The 26,087-nt window shown below is 36.4% G+C and overlaps 1 protein-coding gene across 2 annotated transcripts; it reads right to left on the minus strand.

Moving 5' to 3' along the window:
- Nucleotides 1–562: 562 nt before the first annotated feature.
- On the minus strand, nucleotides 563–25,912 carry VPS26A (VPS26 retromer complex component A). 2 transcript variants are annotated; one of them, XM_070364868.1, is made up of 9 exons: nucleotides 25,757–25,912; nucleotides 19,690–19,839; nucleotides 13,877–13,952; nucleotides 12,611–12,767; nucleotides 11,558–11,722; nucleotides 9,697–9,803; nucleotides 7,354–7,422; nucleotides 4,763–4,905; nucleotides 563–2,324 (listed from the first exon to the last, which is right to left on the minus strand). In XM_070364868.1, exons 1-9 carry the CDS (start codon nucleotides 25,757–25,759, stop codon nucleotides 2,211–2,213), a joined length of 984 nt encoding a protein of 327 aa, XP_070220969.1. In that variant the 5' UTR covers nucleotides 25,760–25,912; the 3' UTR covers nucleotides 563–2,210. The 2 variants fall into 2 exon arrangements, with proteins under 2 accessions (XP_070220969.1, XP_070220970.1); XM_070364869.1 differs by having other exon boundaries at nucleotides 25,642–25,786.
- Between the last annotated feature and the right edge of the window lie 175 nt (nucleotides 25,913–26,087).

Genomic DNA, 26,087 nt, shown 5'->3' on the forward strand with positions numbered 1-26,087 from the left:
AGTAGGCTCTCAAACACAAAAGAGAGCAGAGAGAAGTTTTTCCTCCCTAGCAATTCAGAACAATGAAAACTTCACCAGTGAGAGAAATAACTAATTAAATGGTTCGAACAGTGGTTCTCGATCCTGGGTGGTTTTTAAACGCTGATGTCCGAGCCCCTGAAATTCTGATTTTATTGGCCTGAATAGGATCTGGCATGATTATTTTTTAAAACTCCTAAAAGTGATTTGACCATGCAGCCAGGGTTGAGAACCACTGCATTAGATATTGTATTCTAACAGACACAATTTTTTTTCAGTTCATTTCTAATTAACTGGTTAACTTTTTTACAGTTCACCAAATACTGTTCAAATTTTTATTTTTCAAATTGGTTATGCACGAAGTCTCAAGCAAGCTGAATAAGCATCCTATTTATGACAGTGTTTTAAGCCACCTAGTTAAAAGTAATTATAATAGATATTTAAAAGTGAAATTATTTGTAAAAACTTCTAATTATCACAATTACAGCTTCTTAAACTAGTGAGCAATTTTGTCCTCAAAGATAAATATGACAATGAGAAGATATTTCAGAATATAAATATTTTAATCATTCAAATAGCAAGCTTAATATCTGTTTCAAATTCTTTATTATACATCATGGTTGCACAATTTGAGGCTGGTTAAATACAATTGGTTTCCAATTTTTCTTTGAATATTTTCCAGATTACTACATGCAAGTGACCATGAAAATATTTGGCATTTTAAAATTTTGAAACTCTGAACAGGCACTTACATGAAGGAAAACATTTTCATTCACAGATATCCACATTTATAACCGGTGCTCCAGCACATGGAACTTTTTGCCAGTTAAGAAGTTGGTTACTAACCATTTTTCAAAGAGCCACAGTAGTAAAATAGGCTTAAAGAAATGTAATTTGGGTTACTTAGTTTACTCATAAAGTAAGGTTAACTGACAAGACTTGCACTGAAGTGTATAAAAAAATATTTGTACAAAAACCAATGAACCATAAGTGAAAGCAGTTTCATACATCAGGTTTTAGTTCCTACACCCCGTATTTAGTGTATCTGAGATCAGACCCCATGCATAGCATAAAAACAGATGACTGCAACCTTCTTTTTTAGAGGCTCTGAACAATGCTTGAATTTAATGTTAAAAGAATTTAAACATAATGGACAAAGAAGTTTAAATTTGGGTTTGAACTAGTCAAGGTTCTGATTTAACAATGTGAAATTGTCCAGATCTGGGTAACTACATGCTTCACCAGTTCTCCTGAGTGCCCTCATCCTCGAATTTTCTCCTGAAAAGAGAATATTTGCAAGAAAGTTTATATTTGCATACATGTGCTAAAAAGATTCCTTAAATCAAAAGAATTGTTTTCAAAGTATTATGGAACAATCATATAATTTTAACAAATTCTAAACTGCCAACATAGAATCCACTCCACACTGCAGAAAACATACAGTGGTACCTGTTGGATAGCAGTAGCAAAATGGTTACTTAATATGGTCCCCCCCCTCAAAAAAAAGCTGCAATGACATGCTACATAATCCCTTAGGGGAAAAATTTAATATACCACAGAAGGTTTCAAAGAGAACAAAATTCAGGAAGCCATGGAATGGTAGACTCAGATGCACCTACAGTGAAACACTCGTATGCACGTCTCAAACACATATAGAAAAACATAAATGTAGTTTTCAAAAATATTGAGATGCCGTGTTTTAAATCTTTGCAGGCTGTAAGGGCCACTCAGGTTTTCTAATTTTATTTGAATACAAATTTTTTTGCATGTAGAAAGAGCAAGAGGTAATCATTAGCATGAAAAAGGAGAAGAAAAGAATTTATAATCAACATTATGCAGAAAAAAAGCACAAGTACAAATACCAACCTACTCACATGAAAATATAATGTTTATGCTGATGTATATCTGAGTGCTTATTATCAAATCAAAGTGTGCAGTTAAAAAAACAAATAAACAAAAAAACGGCAGTTTAAGAAAGTTCCAGTGTTTCAAAGAAAGCACTTTTTAAAATGTATATACACGAAGAACAGTTATGTTGTAAAATAAATTCAGCACTGTAAGATAAAGGAAGACTATCATAAATGGAGTTTTGGCCTTTTCCCTGCCCTACACGCTGCAACCATCTTTAACCTGCCAAACCTAAATCTCAACGGATATAGGAGGTTTTTTTTCTTTTTTTTCTCCCATTCAGTTCACATTTCAGGCTGCTCAGCAGATGCCTGTGATTCTGGTGATTCAAATCGCTGGTGAAAGTTTGTTCTCTGTTTCCTCAGTTTTTCAGGAGCTTTTCTCCACAAAATGATCTCCTAGAAAACAAATGCATGATAACAAATTAACATCCTCAAATTAATATTCTTGTATTATGCCTTAAATTTTCACCACAGAAATAATGCACTTCAATTTTAACCATAACAAAACTAACTTCTTCCCTACAAAAGCTCTCTTCCTGATGGACCTACTTTCTTCCAATTCTAATAATGGGTCTCCCCTTCTGCCAAGTCTGCACCCCCAACAACATCTATGTACACCACCACTATGAATCCAAACTGAAACAAAGGTCTAGCTGCTACTGCTTTAAAGAATTCCTAAAATCTGTCTTTTAGTTTGTTTCCCCTGTCCTTACCCAAATTCAAGCCCCTGTCACTAAATACTTCAGCTTTCTGATAGATGGCTCTCCCTCCCTTGCCTGAAACCCTTTTTTAACCTGTCCTACCCATCATTGCCAGACTAGTCTAAAACATTGCTTGGATGACTCTTCAGTAGCTCTCAGTTCCTCCAGGATAAATCTCCAACCCAGTGTTCAAGGTCCTCCGCAACTTTTATCCAATTTACTAATATCACTCTTCCCTACCAAGGTCCCAGTACCCAGCCAGCCGAACTGGGTTACTCTCTGCCCTTAGAGGCACTTCAAATTAAACTTTCCCTCCATCCTCCCCTTTATATTCTTCAAATTTCTATTCCTCTGCCTGTCTTACCCTAACCAATCCTTCCTGAGAGCTCTTCTCAACTCTTTTTGAAAAACAGTAATTTATTTTTGGCCGTGCTTGGTCTTTGTTGCTGTGCAGCCTTTTTCTCAAGTTTCAGTGAGCAGGTGGTGGTGGTGTAGCCGCTCAGTCGTGTCCGACTCTTGTGACCCCATGGACTGTAGCCCGCCAGGCTCCTCTGTCCGTGGGATTTTCTCCAGGCAAGAATACTGGAGTGGGTTGCCATTTCCTTCTCCAGGGGATCTTCCTGACCCAGGGATCGAACCCCAGTCTCCCATGTTGCAGGCAGATTCTTTACCAACTAAGCTAGGAGGGAAGCCCTTTCTAGTTGCTGTATACAGGCTTCTCATTGTGGTGACTTCTATTGTTGCGAAGCACAGGCTATAGGGCACATGGGCTCTAGAGCACAGGCTCAATAGTTGTGGCACACAGGCTTAGTTGCTCCTCGGCATTTGGGATTTTCCCAGACCAGGGACCAAACACTGCATCGGCAGGCAGATTCTTTATCACTGAGCCACCAGGGAGGTCCATCTTCTCAATTCTTTAAATTACTTGCTCCATGAAGTCATGGCAGGCTGTTTGTTTTTTAACCAACATAGCAGAATTTAAACATCTAAATGAATGACTATGGGAGGCATATACTATTCAATAGGGTCATAATATGTAATTGATTTGAAAATTGTAAATTTCACATAAACTAATTTGAAGTTATAAATCACTTATGTTTAACTATATAGCATTATGGCAACATTAGCAAAGTAAGTTTTCTCTCTTCCAAATTGCTGTCAAACCATTATTTAAGTTTTCCATTAATTATATAATTTTTTTTCCCACAAATATGCAATGTGAGAATTGTGAGGAAAAACTATGTTTAAAAAGGTGGCTTTTATATTCTTCACAGTCCTCAGCACAGAAGGCTTTCTTTTTTCCCCCTAGAATAATTTCCAATTTAGCTTTGAACACTCAACTGACATTCAAATATTTATTACTCTGATACAGAACAGAGAAGACCATTCTAATCACAGGCTTTACTCAAAATTCACCAAAAGCTTTTAATTGATTTTCAAATAAGAACAAGTTTTATGATAAATGTATTTAAAAAGTAATAGATTTGGGTCATCTCAAAGACATTTATAAAAGGATTGTTTAATTAGGGAAAAATGGAAAACTGAAATCCATCAAGTGGATGCAGTCATGAAAAATGAAAGGAAATCTTTATTTGTTGATAAAGGAAATCTATTCAAGACACTATTGAATGAAAAAGCAAATTAAAGATCAATATGATATGATCTAAAAACAAATATGATCTAAAACATAGATATGATCTAAATCATAATATGATCTAAAAACAAATATGATCTAATATGATCATATATGAGCATAATATGATCTAAAAACAAATATACAAATTTGTCTGGAAAACTATCACAATGGTGGTGGAATTTTTTTTGACCTTTATTTTACTGTTTTTTGCCTGGTTTTTTAAAAAAACAAATACCAGATATTGTTTTTATAAAAAACAAAAGTTTCAAGAGAAAAAAAATAGAAGCCCTGCCAAATTATAGCCCATCCTGGAGTCCTGCAGAATGACTGATCACAACAGAGATCCATTCATGCCTTACTTCTGTGTCACACTTTCAGTGTTTTCACTTACGTAGAAACCCCCGCTTGCTCAGTACAATAAAGCTTAGAAAAGTGAGTGCTTTCCAGGTGCTTTTAGAACCACCACAGAACAAAATACCATGTAGGTGGCACCATACCTGCTGCTTGAAGTACCTTCTGTCTTCTTCATCAACAAGGACTAGATTCAAAAAGTACCTTACTGAAAATTTTTTGTTCACATCTCTCATTGTTGGAGTTGGGTCATATCCTGCTAAAAATAGTCTTATTGGAATTGATTCACCTGAAAGAAAAGCAATTTCTATTTAGTTCTAAAGGATGACCAAATACAGTTACATAACACCTAAAACTAAGTATTATAAAGACACTAATGCTTCGGTTCCTCCTGAGACAGGAGCGTAACAAAAACTTTAGACCAGAGTTTCTTAGTCTTGACACTACTGACATTTTAGGCCTAATAATTCTATGTTGTGGGTAAGGTCATATACACTGTAGGAAGTTCAGGGCATTCCTGGTCTCTGCCCATAAGATGCCAGTTAACAGTCCCCAAACATGACAACCAAATGTCTCCAGACATTGCCAAATTTCCTGTGGGGAGGAGGGGGTAAAAGTGCACCTAGTTGAGAACCACCAGCTCTAAAGTCAAATGCCTGGATTCGAATTCTAACTCCAGTCAAGTATGTCCATCCTATAAAGGGTCTATAAGGACTATATGGACTGACATATGTAAAAGCTTAAAACAGTGCCAGCAGTTAAGTTCCACTCTAGCACTTTTGTCACTTTCAAGCTTTCATGAATTTTGCCATTTCTCATCATGTGTGTAAATTCTTGAATACTTATTACTGACTAGATTGCTATTTTTGGTGACTTGATAGCTTCTCTTTTCCTAAGAGTAATTATTGGCATATTCTGTTTTGAATTCTTTTTATGTAATACTTTTCTTATGTGTATCTATTTCCTTAAAGATATACAACCGAGGGCATGGAAAGGGAACCAGGGAGAAACCTCAGGTGAAACAAACATGCCCTGCTCCAGACCAATCATGGGTGCTAGCCCTAATTTATATAGGGCAGGCTGGGGGGAGGAGACAGAAAGTACAAAAAGAGGGAGCCAGATGGGTTGGGGCCACTCCTTCAGGGGTCAGCCCACCCTCATGCCTTGAGGGGTGTACTATCCTTTGTTTACCAAGTAAAACTAAGCTGTAACCAGAGGCGGGGAAAAAGGATATACAACCGATTTCTTTACATAAAAACTTGTGGCTGCTGGAATTTTACTAAGTAATGCTGCATAACACACAAGTACACAGGCATGAGTTTCGAAGTCAGAAAGGCCCAGGCTCAAACGCCAACTCTGCAATGATTAGCTCTTGAAGGAAACCAGAATATGTCACCAAAAAATGTGCCTCTTTGACATTAAAATTATTCGTGAGCTGAAGGCAATTAAGCAGCAGTGAAAGCAAAAAAGAATTCCCCTATTCTGCCTAAAGGCAGGATATCAATTATTTTATTGGCGACACCCTCTCTTTAGCCCAGGGATGGCACCAGAGGAATCTGCAAACAAGCCGACTCTGCTAGCTTCCTCCCTCATATTTACCTTCCCATAGTCTGTGCCCTTGGAAGCCTAAGCTGCTTTCCTTTTGCCCAGTTGTTTCTCTCCAAATTTACTGTTCTTTTGAAGATGCTATATAAGCTGAAATGCTAAGTTACTGCTTTGAGTTACTTTTTTGTTTTTTTTTTCTCCTTCATGAGGAGAAGGCAATGGCACCCCACTCCAGTACTCTTGCCTGGAAAATCCCATGGACGGAGGAGCCTGGTAGCCTGCTCCTGAGCGACTGAGCGACTTCACTTTCACGCTCCTGCGTGATATGCACTGCATGCATTAATAAACTGTTTCTCTCTCATTAATTCTGTTAAACAATTCTAGCTGAAAATCTAAGTGGGTAGAGGTAGTTCTGCCTACCTTAAGTTTTTAACCTCTACATCTCAGTTTCAGGGATAAAATAAGGGTTGCTGCTGCTGCTGCAAAGTCGCTTCAGCCGTGTCTGACTCTGTGCGACCCCATAGACGGCAGCCCACCAGGCTCCCCCGTCCCTGGGATTCTCCAGGCAAGAACACTGGAGTGGGTACCACTACCTACCTCAAAGTGTATATGGAAGGGAACTTCAGAGCGCCTGAGAGTACAATGCCTCATCAGTAGCTGGCACTCAATAAATGGTTAACTGCTTTTTGAAGTAATTACTAACAGAGTAAGAAAAGCCAAAGACATAAATTTAAAATGATAAATACTGGCTTCATTATCTTAGATACTAAAAATTATTTAGTAAGGGAGCTGCTTATTTTCTTGGGGGCTGTACAGAATTCCAAAATCCCACAGAATGAATGCTCAGCTATACTGTACCTTATGTTCAGCATGAGTAAAAAAAGATTTACAGAGAAACTCTTTTAACAGAAGACAAAATATTATAAATTCAGAACTAGGGAACAGATATACATCAAAGTCTTTCCTAAATTCTAAATTTAAGCTGCATAAGAAAATTAAACCTTATTTCAAACCAGAAAGTACTACTACAGTCTCCTCAGTATTTATACAAAGATGATCTTAAAAATCATTGTAAAAATCATTTTAAGAATTCACATATTCACACTGAATAAATACTTTCAAGCTAAACTGCCATGAACACTGCTATCTGCACTCCCTATAACACAAGAGAAGCAAAAGAAAAGCTCATTACCTTTAACTGGTGCGCCATCCATTATTTCATATTTAGCGATTGTTTCTGTTTCTGTTGTGGTACTGGGTCCTAGGCAATAATGTAAATGATATCAATTTAAATATTGCTAGAATATAATTTCCAGGCTTATACCTTCTTCCTATTTTCTGACTACATTATTTTAGTCCTAACTGACTTTCCCCCTTTTGTGAAAATGTTGATCATTCTTTTCTATTTCTTGATGTACACTTATTTACCACCCAACTGAGGTCTCAGTCCCTTCTTCTCAAAGGTAATTCAGTAGACGCCTGAAGAACTGCAGGGGCTGAAGTGCTTCACTGTACACACATGAAAACCTGCATGTAATTTACAGTCCCTTCTCTGTATCCTCCACTCCTCCCTATGCACAGTTCCTTCCTATGCAGATTCAGCCAACTGCAGATCATAAAGCTCGTAAAATCTACTACTAAACAAAATCCACTGTAAGTGGACTCACGCATTTCAAACCTCATGTTATTCACAGGTCAACTGTATACAGCTCAGAAATAATAAGGAAGTCTCCAAAGACTTCCTTCCATCATTTCTAATATCTGCTAAAATAGAAACCAGGAAGGCACAGCAGTGCACTGACATGCTAGTTTTCTCTGTAACACCCAAAATGTCTTTTCTTGTTAACTTTAACAGAGATAAAATATCAAAGTGAATGCTTAATTGACAGTTGTTTTGAAGAGTCAATGACACAAGTTTTAAAAGTACACCAAAACACATGGTAATGATCCCAATGTTGTAAAGTATATAACATGCAAAGACTAAGCTCTGTTCTGGATTATGAGTACAAATATTTCTTATTTAAAATTTTCTAGAACACCCAAACATAATTTTTATAACTAGAAAAAATGTTTAAATAACTTTTTTAAACAACAAATGGGAAACTGAAGTTTGGTTTTAATATCTTTAAATCACTTTAGCAGATAAAAAATGGAGATTAAGAAATTACAGATGTTTATGACTATCAATTACAAATTCTTAAAAAGTGGTGCCTAAAATTCTTTTTAGCAGAAAACCAGGAAAATTAAAGGGAACAAATTAAATCTATATACTAATTAAAACTAGGGGGAAAAAACAGGCAATTCCTTGGCGATCCAGTGGTTAACACTTTTCACTTCCACTGCAGGGGGCATGGGTTTGATCCCTGGTCAAGGAACTGAGATCTCAGAAGCCCCATAGTGCAGCCAAAAAAAAAGGAAAAATTAAAAAGCAGTTATGAACCAATAAATGATTTAGGGTAACTCATTAGCTATCTGGAGAAAAGTAAAGCTGGATCCATAAATTCCAAATCAATTAAAACTTTAAACAAAATTCCTAAACTACAATATATTACTTTAGTAGAATCAAGCACAGAAGATTATTTTTATAACCTCAATGTAAAAAAGGCCTTTCTCACTGTGGCACAAAACTCAGAATCCGTAAAAGGAAAAACTGACACAGGTGACTTACACAAACATCAAGAACTTCTACATGGTAAAAACTACCACAAGCAAGACCAATGGGAAATTTTGCTGCTCTTAATACAGAGAATGGGGTTGATTTCTCTAACATATAAAGAGTTTCTACACTTCAAAAGGAAAAGACTAATAATCCAATAGAGATGCGGCAAAGGATACGGATAGGCAGTTTATAGGAAAGAAATACAAATGGCTTTTATACACATGAAAACATACTCACCCTCACTCGAATGAGAAAAATGAATCAAAAGTACAATGGGGAGCCTTTTCCCCATGAGACCAGGAAGCTTTATAACACTGTGCTTATGAGAACACACGGAAAAAAGGCACCTTCCTACATTCATTGCTGGCAGTAATGCAAATTGGTACGGTCCATAAAGAGGACAAACTGATAGTATTAATCAAAATTACAAATGAATAAACCCTTGGAAACAGCAACTCCACTTCTCAGATTTTATTCTGCATGTAAACCAACACACGTGAAATGATATTATTAACTGGAGTGTCTCTAAAGTACGCACTGCACATAACCACTTGACTAAAAGGAAGGGTGTAATAAAGAGGCACCTGCATGTGTATGAATAAATGTTTAAACGATTTTAAAACTTGTATCACCTATGAGTAGCTGGAATGCATAAATAGGACACTTTTTACTGTATAATCATTCATATTTTATTTTTAAACCATGTGAATTATCTACTCAAAAACTAATTTTTAAAAAACATAAATGAGTAACTCACTGCCAGCAATATTAAATATCAAAGTTAGTATCCAAGGTAGATATTTAAGTTTAAACAGTATTTTAAGATTTTAAAATTTCAACTAAAATGAACTTCAATTCAAGAACCCTTTAACTTACCAATTCCTGTGATCTCTTTTTTAATCAGTTGTAACTCCATATGTTGGATTTTTATTCTTACTAATAAGAAGTAAATTTTTCCAACAATCACATCCTTTAAATGATACCTTTAAGGGAAAGAATATTTGTCATTTACTAAATATCAGTTTACAAAACAAAGAGTGAAATATGTCCTGAAAAGGTTTATTAGGTATCTATAGGATAATTACTATTTAAGAATACCATTCTGACTATTCATGTATTTAATGTTCCTTTTTTTCAAGAGTATTCATCATTTTACTATAAAAATTAGGAAAAAAACTTTTACTTATCATCAATAAACCTCAGAGGGTAAACTTAGCCAGAGTAATTGTTAGTCACCTATTTAGAGGTCAACTTCATTTCTAAAGAACTTAAGCGAGGAAAATTAAGATTTTTATGCCTGAAAATGTTTGGCATATGAAGATGTTCCGAACATTAAAAACTTTATACATGTGTTTAGTGTATTACTCCAAGTGCTAGAATAGCACAGTTAAAAAATCACCTGGTCACAAAGAGACCTTCTCTAGGTTTGAATCTCAAAATAATATCCCAAGAGTTGACTAATGCAATTATGTCTCTCTGAAGGGAGACTTCCAGTGACAAGTTTTAGGTCCTAAACTAATAATTTTATCAACAATATAATTTAAGACTCTGAACACATGTGTATCACAATTTCAGTGATATAAACTGGGACATGACAAGCAATAAATATCATGTAGTGCTTCCCAATGGTTAAGAATTCACCTTGCAATCCATACGACACAGGTTTGATCCCTGGTCTGGGAACATCTCACATGCTATGGGGCAACTAAGCCTGTGAGTCCCAGCTACTGAGGCATGCTCACCATGAAGCCCAGGCTCCACAACAACAGAATCCACTGCAATGAGAGGCCCACACACCTCAACTAGAGAGGAGACCCCCCACAGCAACAAAGAGCCAGCACAGTCAACAACAAATAGATATATTTTTTAAAAATTCATATACCAGAAGAGTGCACAGGAAGAAGATAAAAGAATGAACATTCATTTCTTCAACAAACTTTAATGAAAAAATAAATAAAAGGGAAAACAAACAGATTTAAGTATCAAAAAACCAAATGTTTTTTGATTAGTGTGTTTGTTAAGTGAGTTTGCATCCACTGGATTTGAACAAATCGTTTGGATACCGACAGGAACAAACTTTTATAAGTCATTTAAGGAAATGAATACTTACTAGATATGTGAACATGTTAAGAAATTATTAATATTTTTAGATATATACTTTGGTGAAAGTTTAAAAAGACAATAAATAAAATAAGAGCCCATTTCTGAAAAAACACAATATATATAAATACATATACCCCCTCCCATGGAAAGCTATACAAAAGGATATTAATAGTGGTTAAGTGGTAAAGGTGAAAATACGTGGTATTTTTATTTCCCTTGACTTTTCTACATTGTCAATTTTTTTAATAATAAAAAGGTATTGTTCATGTAGTCAGAAAAAAGCATTTTTGCTTATTTTAAAGAGATGACCAGCTGAAATGATGCCAAGACAGTAAGATAAACTTTCACAGATTTACAGGATTAGCTGCCTTCTGAGATGGTGAGATCCTCTATTAAAAAATGGCCAAGCGGAGTCTTACCATAGAATATGAAAGACATCCGCACCAAGTCAAATTCCTACTAAAACAAAACCAAATTCCTTCTAAAGTTTCTTTCTTTCAGTTCAGAGATTCTGATGGTCTCTTAACATCAGATTAATGTTGACTCTATCCTTTCTTTGACCAATTTACAAAGACATAAAAGGTTTATTTCTTAATTTTCCCTGACCATTTATCTGTTTGTAAAAGGTACTTACTTTGATTTATTATATTCAAATTCAATGTGTAGACAATCTTCAATGCCCACTTCCATCTTAATCGAGTTGTTGACATCAGGATAGGTAGCAAGCTGGTGAACAATAAGATCATACTCTTTTACCAAATCTGTCAGTCTTCTTACTATGGTCACTTTAAGAAAATACCTACAAAAGTCAATGGAGAGGACAAGTTAAACCTCCTGTGAGATATCTCAGTGTTTTAAATAAGCAAACTTTAGCTTTCTCCTTCCTGAAATTCCTTAGGGATCAATTTACTCCATTTGCTTCATGAAGAAATTTTCATTTTTAAATAAATGCCTTCACCATGGAAAAAATACAAAGTTCAATTTTAAGAATAGTGGACATACGTTTTAGATCAATTTGGAGTACTACCATCAAGCTTATTTGAGGACATCTCTCTGGATGGATTCTTTTTTTCTTTTTTTTCTACATCACTTTTTAACCATAAACTAAATGAGATTCATTGAGAAACTAATGGATTTAGAGGGTAATTCCACTTACAAGACAAATGAAGTATCTAAGAAACTAAGGTACATACAAGGGAAGTATGTGACTAAAACTTCTCATAATGGGATCCTCTGAATCCTATAGAGGGCTCCCCAGGTGGCACAGTGGTAAAGAATCTGCCTGCCAATGCAGGAGACCCAAGAGATGCAGGTTCGATCCCTGGGTCAGGAGGATCCCCTAGAGTAGGAAATGGCAACCCACTCTGGTATTCCTCCCTAGAAATTTCCATGGACAGAGGAGCCAGCAGGCTATAGTCCATGGGGTCGCAAAGAGTTGCACATGACTGAGCATGCGTGCGTGCACACGCACACACACACGAACACACACACAAATCTGATAGAAGGATCTTATTACATCAGATCTGCATTAGCCAGAAAAAAAAAAATATATATATATATATTTGACAGAATTTTCAAAATCTTAAGTCTTCCAGTCCAAAATTATAATTAGAATTTCAAGACATTCAACAGTAGTCATTACTTTCTGTTTTGTGTATCATAAACTGTAGACAAAGTCCATTCATACCTTAAGCGGACATTGGCACCGATGTAAGATTCATATGGCTTTTCAACTTGCATAAATTCAAAATCATAACTTCTGCTCTGAGTCAGTTCTCCAGGTAAGGCTAGTTCTTTCACTAGGTTTACAAATTCGTGAGTATTACTCTTGTCATTGAAAAGCTCTAAGAAATTTAAAAAAGTGAAAGACCAATTATGTTTGATATCCATCTCATCAAAACCCAAACTTCTACTTCCAGAGCAAGTAATTTTTATCAAAAGAATTTCTTGGATTTGCCTTCATTTTAAATACCAGAGCTATGATCTGAATTCCATTATCCTATTTCACTCCACATGGGCTTAAAAAAATTCAAGTGGCATAGCAAAATAAAAATTTCTGTTATGAAAGAATTCAATCCTTTAGTGTAGTTAGGTAGGCTTTGCCCAATAATAAGCTGTTTAAATTGCTACATTTCCAGCAATTATTTGAACTTCATCCCTTCAAGACAAAAAATGCTTTGTTGTTTTGCTTTAGTTAGGCAAATATATTACCCTGATAAAACTATACTAAGTAAAAGACTAAAATCAACTATCAGTTAATTACCATAATTTGCCCCTTAAGTATAATCTCATCCAAAATAGATATCTAAACAAACATCTACCCATTCCAATTTTGATACTTTCAAAATAGACAGTAAAACTTAGAAAGCTAGGATCTATTTTCTTTTCTCGTTCTGCATCTGCAGTACCCAAAGATTTATATAGTTTAACTCCTGCTAAAGCAAGAAATATATGTATGGAAACATACACAAGTTGATCTAAGTCAAGAAGAAATTACAACTTTCCTTTTCACAGGGAATTTTCTGTTAACAGGTGAGTCTGGCTACAGGTATAAACTAAGTTAGGAAGACAAATGGCATGAGTAATTAGCAGGTGAAGGATGAAGGTGACACTGCTAATTGTGAATACAGCTGGTGAAAAACCTAGGCAGATGGAAATTTCAGGGAGTCAACTAATTTACTTGAATTATTTTTCAAGGCTGGTAGCTTACATAACTCCTTTCACTTTTAATAATCAGATTTCATCACAAGTAAAGGCAGCATGAGTCAAATATCATTTAATATAATTAAAAGAAACATGATTATTTAATGTTTATAAAATAAATCCTTTTATTATGCAAAATCAATTCCTTCTTTCCATAAAACTAAACTCTAATTCAATTATTTAACTGCCATATCAAACTCTCTTCAAACTCAGTTAACAACAAAAAAAGTAATACTATTTTAAAACTCACCAATTTGACCTACAAATTCAATTCTAATTCCTTGGTGCTCTAGCCTCTTTCCAGGTTGCTTAAAGGCTAGGTTCACCTGCCAAAACATGAAATTTTAAGAAATGTTAACAATCCTTTGTGGGCCTACTAGCAGATTCCTTCCAGATGAATGTAATATATAAATACTTCAGGTGTTCATTTCTGAAGTCTGAGAAACCACCACATACCTAGATTATGATGATCTTGTACCTCCAGAGAAGGTAAAACTTACTCCTCTACAATCACTAATGAACTTATACGTACATTTAAAGCATCTGCTTTGTTAGGAAGCAGTGTTTCTTTAGAGCTGGAGAACTACAAAGAATCAATAAAAGGGAAAACTTTCGACTATTCAAATACGTTTTCTGGTCAAATAAACAATTCTATAATAGCATTTTAATATAAAGGTTATTAATAATTCCAAAAACTGACCTAAAAGATCACTTTCAGCTTTTTATAACCAACCATATATTGCTATAATTTTTGATATTAAAAGCAACAGTTATTGCCCTGAGTCTGCTATTCATCCTAAAAATAGAATGTCTAAAGATTTAAATTTTAAGTATGATATATCTTACATACTTTTGAAATAAAGTATATAATCTAAAATCCCTAAATTTGTATCTGCTAAATGGAAACCTTATTACACATTTTAATTTGACAAAATATAAAGTACACAAATATTAAAAACAAAATTTCAACCATTTAAAGATTAGCTAAAAAACAAAAAAACACATACTTCCAGGTTTGTTCTTTACTGTAAAAAATATTGGTAATGTGACTCTTAAAAGCTGTTCTTTCAAACAATGCTTCTCAATAGAAATCAAGGACCAATAAAAAGAAGTTCAAATACTTGTTTATAAACTATGTAATTAAAATATTCATACTACTATATCTTCAACATCTATAACCAGGGTGGGTTTAGTTATTCACCTTCCAAATTAATATGTCAGAAAAAGAAGTAAATAATTAAATTGGAGTATATCACATGATGGAGTATAATTAAAATAATAAGGTCAAAGAATTTTTAATGATGTGAGAAGATGTGCATGATATGTTACATGTAGGAAGCATGGTCAAACTGTATACAAGTATAATGCCAATTATATCTTTTAAACTACAGAAAATAAAAATTCTATGGGTAATTTTGTTTCCTTCTTTACACCTGTTTTTTTTTTGACAAACAGCAATTAAGTTTAACTTTAAAAAGTATATGCTACAGGAGTCCCAAGACAATTCAATGGGGAAAGAATATTCTTTTCAACAAACGGTAGTAGAACAACTCAATCTCACCATACAAAACAAAGAAACTGGATCCCTACCTCACATCACACACAAATATTAATTCAAAATGTAGCAAAGACCTAAATGTAAGAGCTACAGTTATGAAATTCTTAGAAGAAAACACAGGTGTAAATCTTCATTATCTTGGATGGGAAACTGTTTCTCAAATGACACCAAAAGCATGAGAAGTGAAATTTAAAAAAAAGATAAATTGGACATCATCAAACAAAAAACTTGTGCTTCAAGATACCATCAAGAAAATGAAAAGACAACTCACAGAAAATGTCTGCAAAATATTACTGATAAAGGACTTGTATCTAGACTACATAAAGAACTCTTACAACTCAATGATCAAAAGACAGACAACCCAATTAAAAATGGTCAAATGATATGAACAGACTTTCCCCAGAGATGATATACAAACAGCAATAAGCACATGAAAAGATGCTCAGTATTACTCATCATTAAAGGAAATGCAAATCAAAACCATATGACCACTTTTCACCCACAAAAAAATAATACAGACAATAATAAGTATTGCCAAGAACGTGAAGAAACTGGAACTCTCATACATTGCTGGAGAGAATATAAAATGGCACAGCTGCTCTGGAAAAGTCTGGAAGTTCCCCTAAAAGCTAACACATGACCCAGCAATTCCATTCCTAAGTCTACACTCCAGAGAAATGAAAACAGTCACACAAAAACGTATACACAAATGTACAGAAATATTCTTAATAGTCAATAAATAGAAACCCAAGTATACTTAACTGGAATGTCCTCAACTGAAGGATGAAGAAATGTACATCCACATACTAGACAGATATATACTAAAACATCATTCAGCCATAAAAAAGAATCGTGCTTTGATAAATGCTACAACATGAAAGAACTTTGAAAACATTATGCTACATGAAATGAGGCAGACACAGACAGATCCTGTATAACCACTTATAGGAAATAGAAGAAGCCCAGAACAGGCAAATTTACAGGGAAAAACAGTAGACTAGAGGTATCCATGGACTGGGAGAAAAGGGAAAAGGACAGCTATTGCTTAATGAGTACAAAGTTTCTGTTCGAGATGATGAAAAAATTTCAAAATAGTGGTGATGATTGTACAACACTGTGAATGTGATTAAGGCTACTGAATTATAAACATTAAAAATGGTTAAAATAGCAAACTGTATTATATTTTTGACCAAAAATTTTCTTAAAAGTAATAAACCTTGAAGACATCATGCTAAGTGAAAGGAGCCGAACACAGGCCACACGTTGTATGATTCTATTTATACGGAATGTCCAGAATAGGCCAAATCCACAGAGAAAGAAAGCACATCTGTAGATTAGTGGATGCTAGGTGTCTTAGTTCACTCACGCTGCTGTAACAAAAAACCACAGACTAGGTGGCTTAAAAACAACATAAATTTACTGCTAACAGTTCTGGAAGCTGTGAAGTTCAAGATTAAAGCACCAGCAGATTTGCTGTCTGGGAGAGTTTGCTTTCTGGTTCACAGATGGCTGCCTTTTCACTATGTCCTCATATGTCAGAAGGTGCACACAAGATATCTCTGAGGACACTAATCCCATTCATGAGGGCACAGCCCTCATGACCTAATCATTTCCCAAAGCCACTCCCCCTCCCCCTCCACTCGGCCCCACCCCACCTACAAGTACATCATACTAAGGATTAAGTTTTAACACACAAATCTTACATACAAACATTTAGTATATGGTGCCAAGTGAATGACTGCTAATGTTATGGTTTCTGGGTGATGAAAACATTATGGAATGAGCTAGTGATGACAGCTGCACAACTGTGCAAAAGTAGTAAAAATCTCTTAACTGTATATACTCAGTAGGGTAAACTTATGTGAATTATAACTCAATAAAGCTATTTTTTTTAATAGAAATGAAAGTATATATCACAAATAAAACAATGGAATAGAACAGAGAGGCTGAAACAGACTCACACAACCTCTGGTTACTGACAGAGGTGATGCTACAATGCAGTGGTGGAATGGATGGCTTTTTCAGTACATGTCCTGGATCAATTAGATATCCATATGGGGAAAAAAATAATAAGTAGTCTTGACTCTTATGTCATAAAGACAAAATCAATTTCAAAAAACAGAGAATCTAAATGTGAAATATAAAACTACTTAAAATTATAGGAGGAACAGGAGAATATCTTCATGACCATAAGGTAGGCAAAGATGTCTTAAATAGGATACAAAAAGCACTACCAAAAAGGAAACACAACATTTGTAGAGTATATTATTATTATTATATATTATACATTATACATTTGTCCAAACCCATAGAATATACATCACCACAAGTGAACCCGTAGGTAAACTACAAACTTTGGGTGACTATAATGTGTCAATGTATGTTCATCCTTGATCAAAACTGTACCATTCTAGGCACTGATGTCGATAATGGGAAACCTCTATACCTCCCTCTCAATTTTACGTAAATCTAAAACTACTCTTAGAAAAAAACCTGGAAAAAAAAAAAAAGGTATACATAAAAAAAAAAAAGTATACATAGACAGCTCACATGTCACGAATATTCTTGCTCTAGGTAGGATGTCAGGTCTTCCAGTCTCTAAGATTTTTTTTTTCTAATACATGAAGTATTCTTCCTACAATGCATAACAAAGTTTGGAAACCAATGATTTAGTCCAACCTCAACTTACAGGTGAGATCCAGAAAGTTAAATGACTGCCCAGAGCTACCTATCAAGACCGTGGTAAAGTCCAAGGCTAGATCTTCCAACCCCAGCCCAATGATCTTTTAACTATATTCAGACATTTTACAAAGCCTAGACTAGTGTGGTAAGACTTGTTTTTGGTGGTGTTATGTCTATAAATTTTGAAAATCTGAGGTTCAGTCTCTCCCTAGAAAAACTAGATTGGTATCTCTACCCCTTCTACTCAAAGTGAAGTCGCTCAGTCGTGTCCAACTCTTTGGGACCCCGTGGACTGTAGCCCACCAGGCTCCTCCATCCATGGAATTTTCTAGGCAAGCATACTGGAGTGGGTTGCCATTTCCCTCTCCATGGGATCTTCCCAACCCATGGATTGAACCCAGGTCTCCTGTATTGCAGGACCCTTCATATAAGGTCTTTATATTTATGTATAAAATGTCTGTATTACTAAAGATATGGGGATATATTACAAGCAATTTGAAAAACAGAAATGAGTTAAATATCCAACAGTAGGGAAAAGGTATGCTTAATATATTACCTATACATAAACATTAATTAATGCAGAGAGACTAGGAAGAAACACATTCAAATTTTAATAGTGAGTTATTTCCATATGATGGGACTATAGATAATTATAATTATTTTATAATTATTTTATTTCCCAAACTGTTTACCATGTGTATGTATTACCTTAACGAACAGGAGAGAAAAACTCTTAATATTTTTTTAATCATTTATATTTAGAAAAATTATTTCAAACATTTTATGATTTGATTTTATCTAGGATATTACCATTCTTCAGTATCACAAATTAATGAGTAGTAATCATATTCTGTAAGGTATAAGAATAATTCTTGGTAAGGAAAAGGGGGAAAAAGTTAAACCACAGAAGGTATCACAAATGTATCTGACCATGCATGGACACATTCTAAATGTGCTTAAATCCTCTACAGAGTATCAAGAAATGAGATACAGACACAACGGCAGTAGTACAGACTGATAACCTATAAAGATGAGAAAAAACTTTTAGAAAGCTGTCCGTCTAGTCAAGGCTATGGTTTTTCCTGTGGTCATGTATGGATGTGAGAGTTGGACTGTGAAGAAAGCTGAGCGCCGAAGAATTGATGCTTTTGAACTGTGGTATTGGAGAAGACTCTTGAGAATCCCTTGGACTGCAAGATCCAACCAGTCCATCCTAAAGATCAGTCCTGGGTGTTCAGTGGAAGGACTAATGCTGAAGCTGAAACTCCAATACTTTGGCCACCTCATGCGAAGAGTTGACTCATTGGAAAAGACTCTGATGCTGGGAAGGATTGGGGGCAGGAGGAGAAGGGGACGACAGAGGATGAGATGGCTGGGTGGCATCACCGACTCAATGGACATGAGTTTGAGTGAACTCTGGGAGTTGGTGATGGACGGGGAGGCCTGGCGTGCTGTGATTCATGGGGTCGCAAAAAGTCGGACACGACTGAGCCACTGAACTGAACTGGAGAATTATCCCCAATCTCCATAACTCAATTAAAGGAGAAACAAACTTTGAGTGGATCACAGCCCCACTGTAGAAACTGTCTTATGTTAAACAGACTCACATGGTCACAAACACAAAATTCTGCACACAGTTTAATTTAGACTCTGCCCAGTAACCATTCCTGCAAGTGTTCTGTTGAATCAAAGCTTCCAGCTGACATTCTGAAAAACATTTTCCATCTCTAATAAAATCATTCAAATTTAGATACAGCACAAGCCACTTTCATGACTAATTCTAATATTCTACAACTAGATAATTCTCCAAACAGAATATTTACCTTTCCTGAAACAGATTCTCCATCATAGAAAAGATAGTGCTTTTCTACTTTGCCATCTTCAGTTTTCATTTCCGCCATTTTCCTGGTTTCCCCATCATTAAGGACAACGTCGATCTCACAAATGGGACCAAAAAATCCTCCAAGAAAACTCTAAAATAAAAGAAAAATTCTCACAATTGTTTTGTCAGCACTACAGTTTAAAATTCAAACTTGATTACCTATAACCTGAAGTTAACCTATGAATTCAGGATGAAGTAAGAATTCATACCAAATACTGCATCAAAACTAAATAAATTTCATACAATATACATAAAGCTAATGCTGCACTGTACCCTTAAAAATTTATTGCAGATAAATTTGTTCTCTACCACAATAAAATAGCGCCCCCCAAAACTAAAGAAATTGAAACACACTATAATTTCAATCATTTCTACAAGTAACCACTATAATCAAATTCTAACATATACCAAAAATCTAAAAAATTAATCTTAACATCTGGATTGAAAGTTACCTTTAGTTATACATCTTTGAGGTTCTTTCATTATACTGCTATAATGAAACTCATACAATCCCAATTACTCATGAATTATTACAATGTACTACTTATGGAAAGCCTACTGCTATATAAGTCTGAACAGGATATGTTACATTGTGTAAACCCTTGAAATAAAACTGGCTCTATTTCAAGGGTTTACACAATGTAACATATCCTGTTCAGACTTATATAGCAGTAGGCTTTCCATAAGCAGTACACTGTAATATAGAACAGTCTTATGGACTCTGTGGGAGAGGGAGAGGGTGGGAAGATTTGGGAGAATGGCATTGAAACATGTATAATATCATGTATGAAACGAGTTGCCAGTCCAGGTTTGATGCATGATACTGGATGCTTGGGGCTGGTGCACTGGGATGACCCAGAGGGAGGGTATGGGGAGGGAGGAGGGTTCAGGATGGGGAACACATGTATACTTGTGGCAGATCCACTTCGATATTTGGCAAAACTAATACAATATTGTACAGTTTAAAAATAAAATAAAATTAGATTGGGTACCTAAAAAAAAAAAAAAAAAAAAACTGGCTCTAATAGAGGAGACTAATTAAATTTGTTAATTTTTCTAAACAAAGTGTATAAGCCTTGTTCTGTAAATCCTGAATATGACAGAAGTAAAAGAGACAAAGATCAATTGCTTATGAATGGCAAAACACATTAGCTAGAAATAATACAGAATCCATTGGCTATTCCAATGTCAGATATAGTTGTGGATTATTTTTTGCCTGCTATAAAAGCTAGTTTTCTAGTCTTTTTAAAAATTTACACAGAGTTATCTCTTAAAAACATAAATCTGGGGACTTCCCTGGAGGCCCAGCGGTTAGGACGTCATGCTTCCATTGTACCGGCACAGGTTCAATCCTTGGTTGGGGAACTAAGATTTGGAATGCTGTGCAGTGCAACAGAAAAAAATAAATAAATAAACCCAATCATATCCTTCAATATGCTGGTGGCAGTATAAATTGGAACAACTACTTTAGAAAATAGTTGGCATTATCTGGTACAGCTAAAGATATATATATACATCAATGATCCAGGAATTATACCCCTAGGTATCTACCCTAAACAGAAACTTACACACATAAACCAGGAGACCAATATAAGAATGTTCATAATATCATTGTTCACAACTGGCCCAATTAGGAAATAATCCAAATATTTATCAATGAGAAAATGGATACATATATTTTTATCTATATTCATACAGTGGGCAATGGAATCAATTACAGGACAGAAAACAAAGATGAATCTCACATACACATTGAGTGAAGAGACCAGACACAAAAATACACACTGTATTATTCCGTTTACTAAAAAATCAAAAACATGATGCACATTATAGTGGTATTAGAAGTCAGGAAGTAGCTGGAAGAAAGCACTGGGGTACTATTAATGTTCTGTTTGGTTTTATCTGAGTGCTTAATACACAGGTATATTGACTTTGTGAAAGTTCATCAGGCTGTACACTTACTTGTGTACTTTTCTATAGTTAACACTTACTTTAATGAAATGCTATTTTAAACATACACATATACAATGTATTCCATAACATGGCCTATACATATCTTGCTCTATTCATCCCTCCAGCCACACCAGCCTCAAATGATCCAAGTTCTCAAATACGCCCAGTCTCCTCCTTGTCCTAGACCAAGGAATCCTAACAAAGTCATCCTTTCACTGTGACTCACCTCCACAAAGAGGCCTTCCCTAACTTCCTAATCAAAACTGAATTCTCCAAATTTGGGAAGTGCAACACCATGTAGGTTTACTTCATCATTTATTATAAAAATGTTAGTCGCTCAGTCATGTCCAACTCTGCAACCCCATGGACTGTAGCCCACCAGGCTTCTCTGTCCATGAAATTTTCCAGGCAAGCGTACTGGAGTGGGTTGCCATTTCCCTCTCCATGGGATCTTCCCAACCCATGGATTGAACCCAGGTCTCCTGCCTTGCAGGCAAACTCTTTACTGTCTGAGCCACCAGGGAAGCCCATTTATTTTAATCTGTGTATTTACTGAGTACCTGACTCCCCAACTGAACTATAAACTTCATGAGGACAGAGCCCTTATCCTTTGCTCAACACTGAAGACTCAGTGGCCAGGGGCAGCACGTGGCATTTAGTAGAAGGCATTCAAACACTTGTTGATTGTTAATTCTGAGTAAAACACATACTGTCCTGATAATAAAAAATAAATGGATACATAAAAGAAATGAGCTAAAACTTGGCATGTTTGGTAAGACCCGCCCTCCCCCAGGAAATTGGCATTGATGCAGTAGTAAAGTCTAGAGCAAGGAGCTTGAGTTAAGGCTCAGTTCTGTGCTCAGGAGGAAGGGTAACAGCAAACAAGCTAACAATCCTGCTAAGGCTATGTGGATCACAGGGTGATACAACTAATATGATGGACGGAGACTGTTTTCCTAAATTCTGAGCTTGCTTCTTTGTTTTTTGGGTTTTTTTTTTTTTTGGCTACACCACACTGCTTGTGGCACGTTGGTTATCAAACCTGGGCCCTTGGCAGTGAAAACACAGAGTCCCAACCACTGGACCACAAGGAAAGGATTATAATTTCAAGAAAGCAACTCAATGAATTACCAGATTAGTACTTATACTCCAAATATATAAAAAGCAAATTTTCCTTTTGACAAGATGTTTTGTCCCTTCCTAGTTAGCTTTCATACCCCCAAGTTTTAAACTCAAAACTTGCTCAAAATGGTATACATTCTCCTAAGAGCTACAAATATGAGAATGTACAGCAGGTCAAAATCAGTCAGCTGGTATTTACTAATCATCAACTACCTGCAAAGCACTGATCCAGCAAAGGGGGCAGGTAGTGGGGAGCTGCTGTGAGAGAAACAATTATGAAAGAATAGATGATGTCAGTCTCAAAATTTTAATTATAAAACCGAGGCAGGAAAATAAAATTTATTTTTTTTATTCCCCCTTAATACTTCCTAGAGTTAGTTCCAGGAAAAATGAGATTTGAAAACTGTAAGAACTGTTTTACAAATGAAACAAAATATTATGGTCACTTTTTCCCACATACATAATGCTTAACATATACAACTGAACTGGGATTTGAAAGTTTATATTAAAATATCAATAATCAAAAATAAAATGTCAAAGTTGCCACTAATTAAAATGGTATAAAACAGACTTAAAAGTACATAAACTTCACAATTAACTAACGACAATTAGTAATTGTAAACAATAAGTCTTGTTTTGACCCCATATGTAAAACTTAAAAATTGTTAGGCACTAAAAATATATAAAAACTATCTGTTGTCCTCAATCATTTTCTGCATGCACGAAGTATTTCATAAATAGTGGTTAGGACTCAGCACTTTCACTGCCAAGGGCACAGGTTTGATCCATCCCTGGTCAGGGATCTAAGATCCCACAAGCCACCTCGTGTGGCCAAAAATTAAACAAATAAAGTTTGTATTTCAAGATGTGCATCTTCTTGCACATCCTATCATTTCAAACAAAATGTTACAAAATTTAAATCTTTTAAAAATTATTCACAGTCAAATGATAATACTTCTAATTTATATAAAGAGAGAAAAATACAGAATTGTCAGAATGGTGAGGACTACAAGGCAAAGGAATAAAAGCCGTAAAGAAGGTTAGGATATATTAACATACACTTCTGCTGAAATTACAAGAGGCACTTCTGAAATCTTAAGAGAAAGACTGCCAAGATCTTTTAGAAAAGATACCTTCAAGTATGTATTCAAAATGTGGGATTTTCAGGAGCAATATTAGAAATTATACAAATTAAAACTCTTAGGTAGCCTTTAAATAAAAAGATTTTTCACGTAATTTGTAACCCAACATTGAGCATTACTATCTAGCAAAATTACAAGTGGATGTTAAAAGATGAATTTTATAGCCCTCACTGAAGAAATTTCACTACATCCTTTGGGTGTAAAGAAACGCAACTCAAGGTGAGGCAGAAGAGAAGCTCTCAAAATTTATTCACTTAGTGCATACAGGAGCAATGAAACAGCAAATTTTCATACATATATTATTACACTTGTGCCTATTTCAGTGTTTCCGAGCTTTACAATTGTATTTGTTTCACGAGTAACTTGAAAATAAAAATTGTTCTTGAAAATAATGCGTTAAAAGTAGTAATTCTAAATGTAAGCAAAAAATAGGGCCTTTTACGTTTTCTTTGCAAATTATATTCAATTAAAGAAGCCATCTCTAAGCCCCTGACTAGTCAAGGTCCCCCAATACTTCCTTCTTATCACAGCTGTTTTGTTTCCACGTTAAACAAGACAAATGTTTATCTCCTTCTGGACTACAAGCTATAAGAGAGCAAGGGCTGATTCAGTCTTGCTCAGAGCCCCTGGGAGCGCCTAAGTATATCTGATGAAAAAAAGAGAAAAGGGCTCGAAGTTTAAGAATGAACATTTTCTGTGCTCCTTTCTTTTTTAAATTTAAAACAACTCGATTCCTGACTTTAAAATGTATTCATCAAATGTAACTTTTTCAAAAAATAAACCTAGCTTAGTCTTTAAGCCAAAAGTCTCAAGCAGCTTACGGAACTGGGTGAGCTCTGGGAAACCAAGTACTATTAAATGAAAGTACACAGTAGGCGCTCAACATATGCATGCTAAGTGAACCAAGTAAATGAATACTACCATACAATGAGTGAAATGAGATCCAATCTAGAGGAAATCGCCAACACACACAAAGCTAAATGCCATCGTGCTCACGCTTGTGCTTCCCACTAACTGTGGTTAAAGTACTGATTTCCCTCCCTCCTCTGCTCCCTAGGCCACTTCAACATCCCGAAGAGATAAGTTTCCAGAATGGCTTGGTGAAGGAAATGAGAGCCAACGTTTAAACCAGGGGGCACGAAACTACTGCCTTTGACTTAAAAACGTCCTCCCCTCCAACGTCCTTTTCTTTTTCTCTCTCATTCTACAAATGTCAACGTTAAGGCTAACCTGGGGTCAGGAAATCGCAGGGTATCACCATATGCTAGTTTAAAAAGAAAAAAAAAAGACTCAAGGAGCTTGGTAAATTCAACGTTTACCAAGCTCCTGATCAACACTGGAAGAGAGTGACCAAGTCCACCGAGTCCCGAACTGGGGGACTCTTGGGTCACCCCATCTGAAAGGAAGTGAGGCTGCCCAGGAGGAGCAGAAGGTCTGGCTACCTTGGAAGGGGAGGCGGTGGCGGGCCCGCAGAGGCGGGATCCGAGTACCCAGCCACGGCCCCCCATAGCCGATCGAAGAACGCTGGCAGAGGCTCCGACATGGCCAGGAGAACGCCTCGTCACCCGCAGGTAGTCGGGCCTCGCCGAGACCGGGAAGAAGCGGCGCAGCCCGCTCTTCCCTAGCCCCGCGGCGGCCAGACAGGCCTAACCCGGCTCCCCGCCCTGCCCGCCTACCCTCTCCTGCCGCTCCCAAGAGCCGTTCCCGCGACATCGGGCCCGCCGTTGGCCGTTCCGCCGCACGCTCCGGGACAAAGGCTGCGGGCGAGCGCGCGGGCGGCCGTGCACTCACCATTGTCAGCGCTGCCGCCGCCGCCGCGTCCCCCCCACTTCACGCCTCTTCCTTTAGGAGAACTCCTAGCCCCAGTTCCCTCCTCCCAGGCGCCCGTCACGTGACCTCAGGCCGCCGGCCGCACGTGACCCGTCCTCTCCTTTCCTGCCCTCCCCTAGAGCAGGCCCCCTCTGGGCCTCTCGCCCCACCCTACTGGCCAGACTGGCCCTCCGAGGGGAGGCCGTTTGGAGGAGGGGCCTCGTGCTCCACCCCACGGCGGAGGGGGCGGGGTCACTGGGACGGCGTCAAGGGGGCGGGGCCAGGGCGGACCAAGGCTCCCCAGGTCCTCCGC

The sequence above is a fragment of the Bos mutus genome, chromosome 28, assembly GCF_027580195.1.
Source record: "Bos mutus isolate GX-2022 chromosome 28, NWIPB_WYAK_1.1, whole genome shotgun sequence".
In the NCBI taxonomy this organism is placed as follows: Eukaryota; Metazoa; Chordata; class Mammalia; order Artiodactyla; family Bovidae; genus Bos; species Bos mutus.

Coding starts and splice junctions, on each gene's coding strand:
- VPS26A (XM_070364868.1), bottom strand. Junction 12,768..13,876: donor TGAATTTGTAGGTCAAATTG/GTGAGTTTTAAA, acceptor TAAATTTCTTAG/AGCTTTTCAATGACAAGAGT. Junction 2,325..4,762: donor GAAGGTACTTCAAGCAGCAG/GTATGGTGCCAC, acceptor TTTGTTTTCTAG/GAGATCATTTTGTGGAGAAA.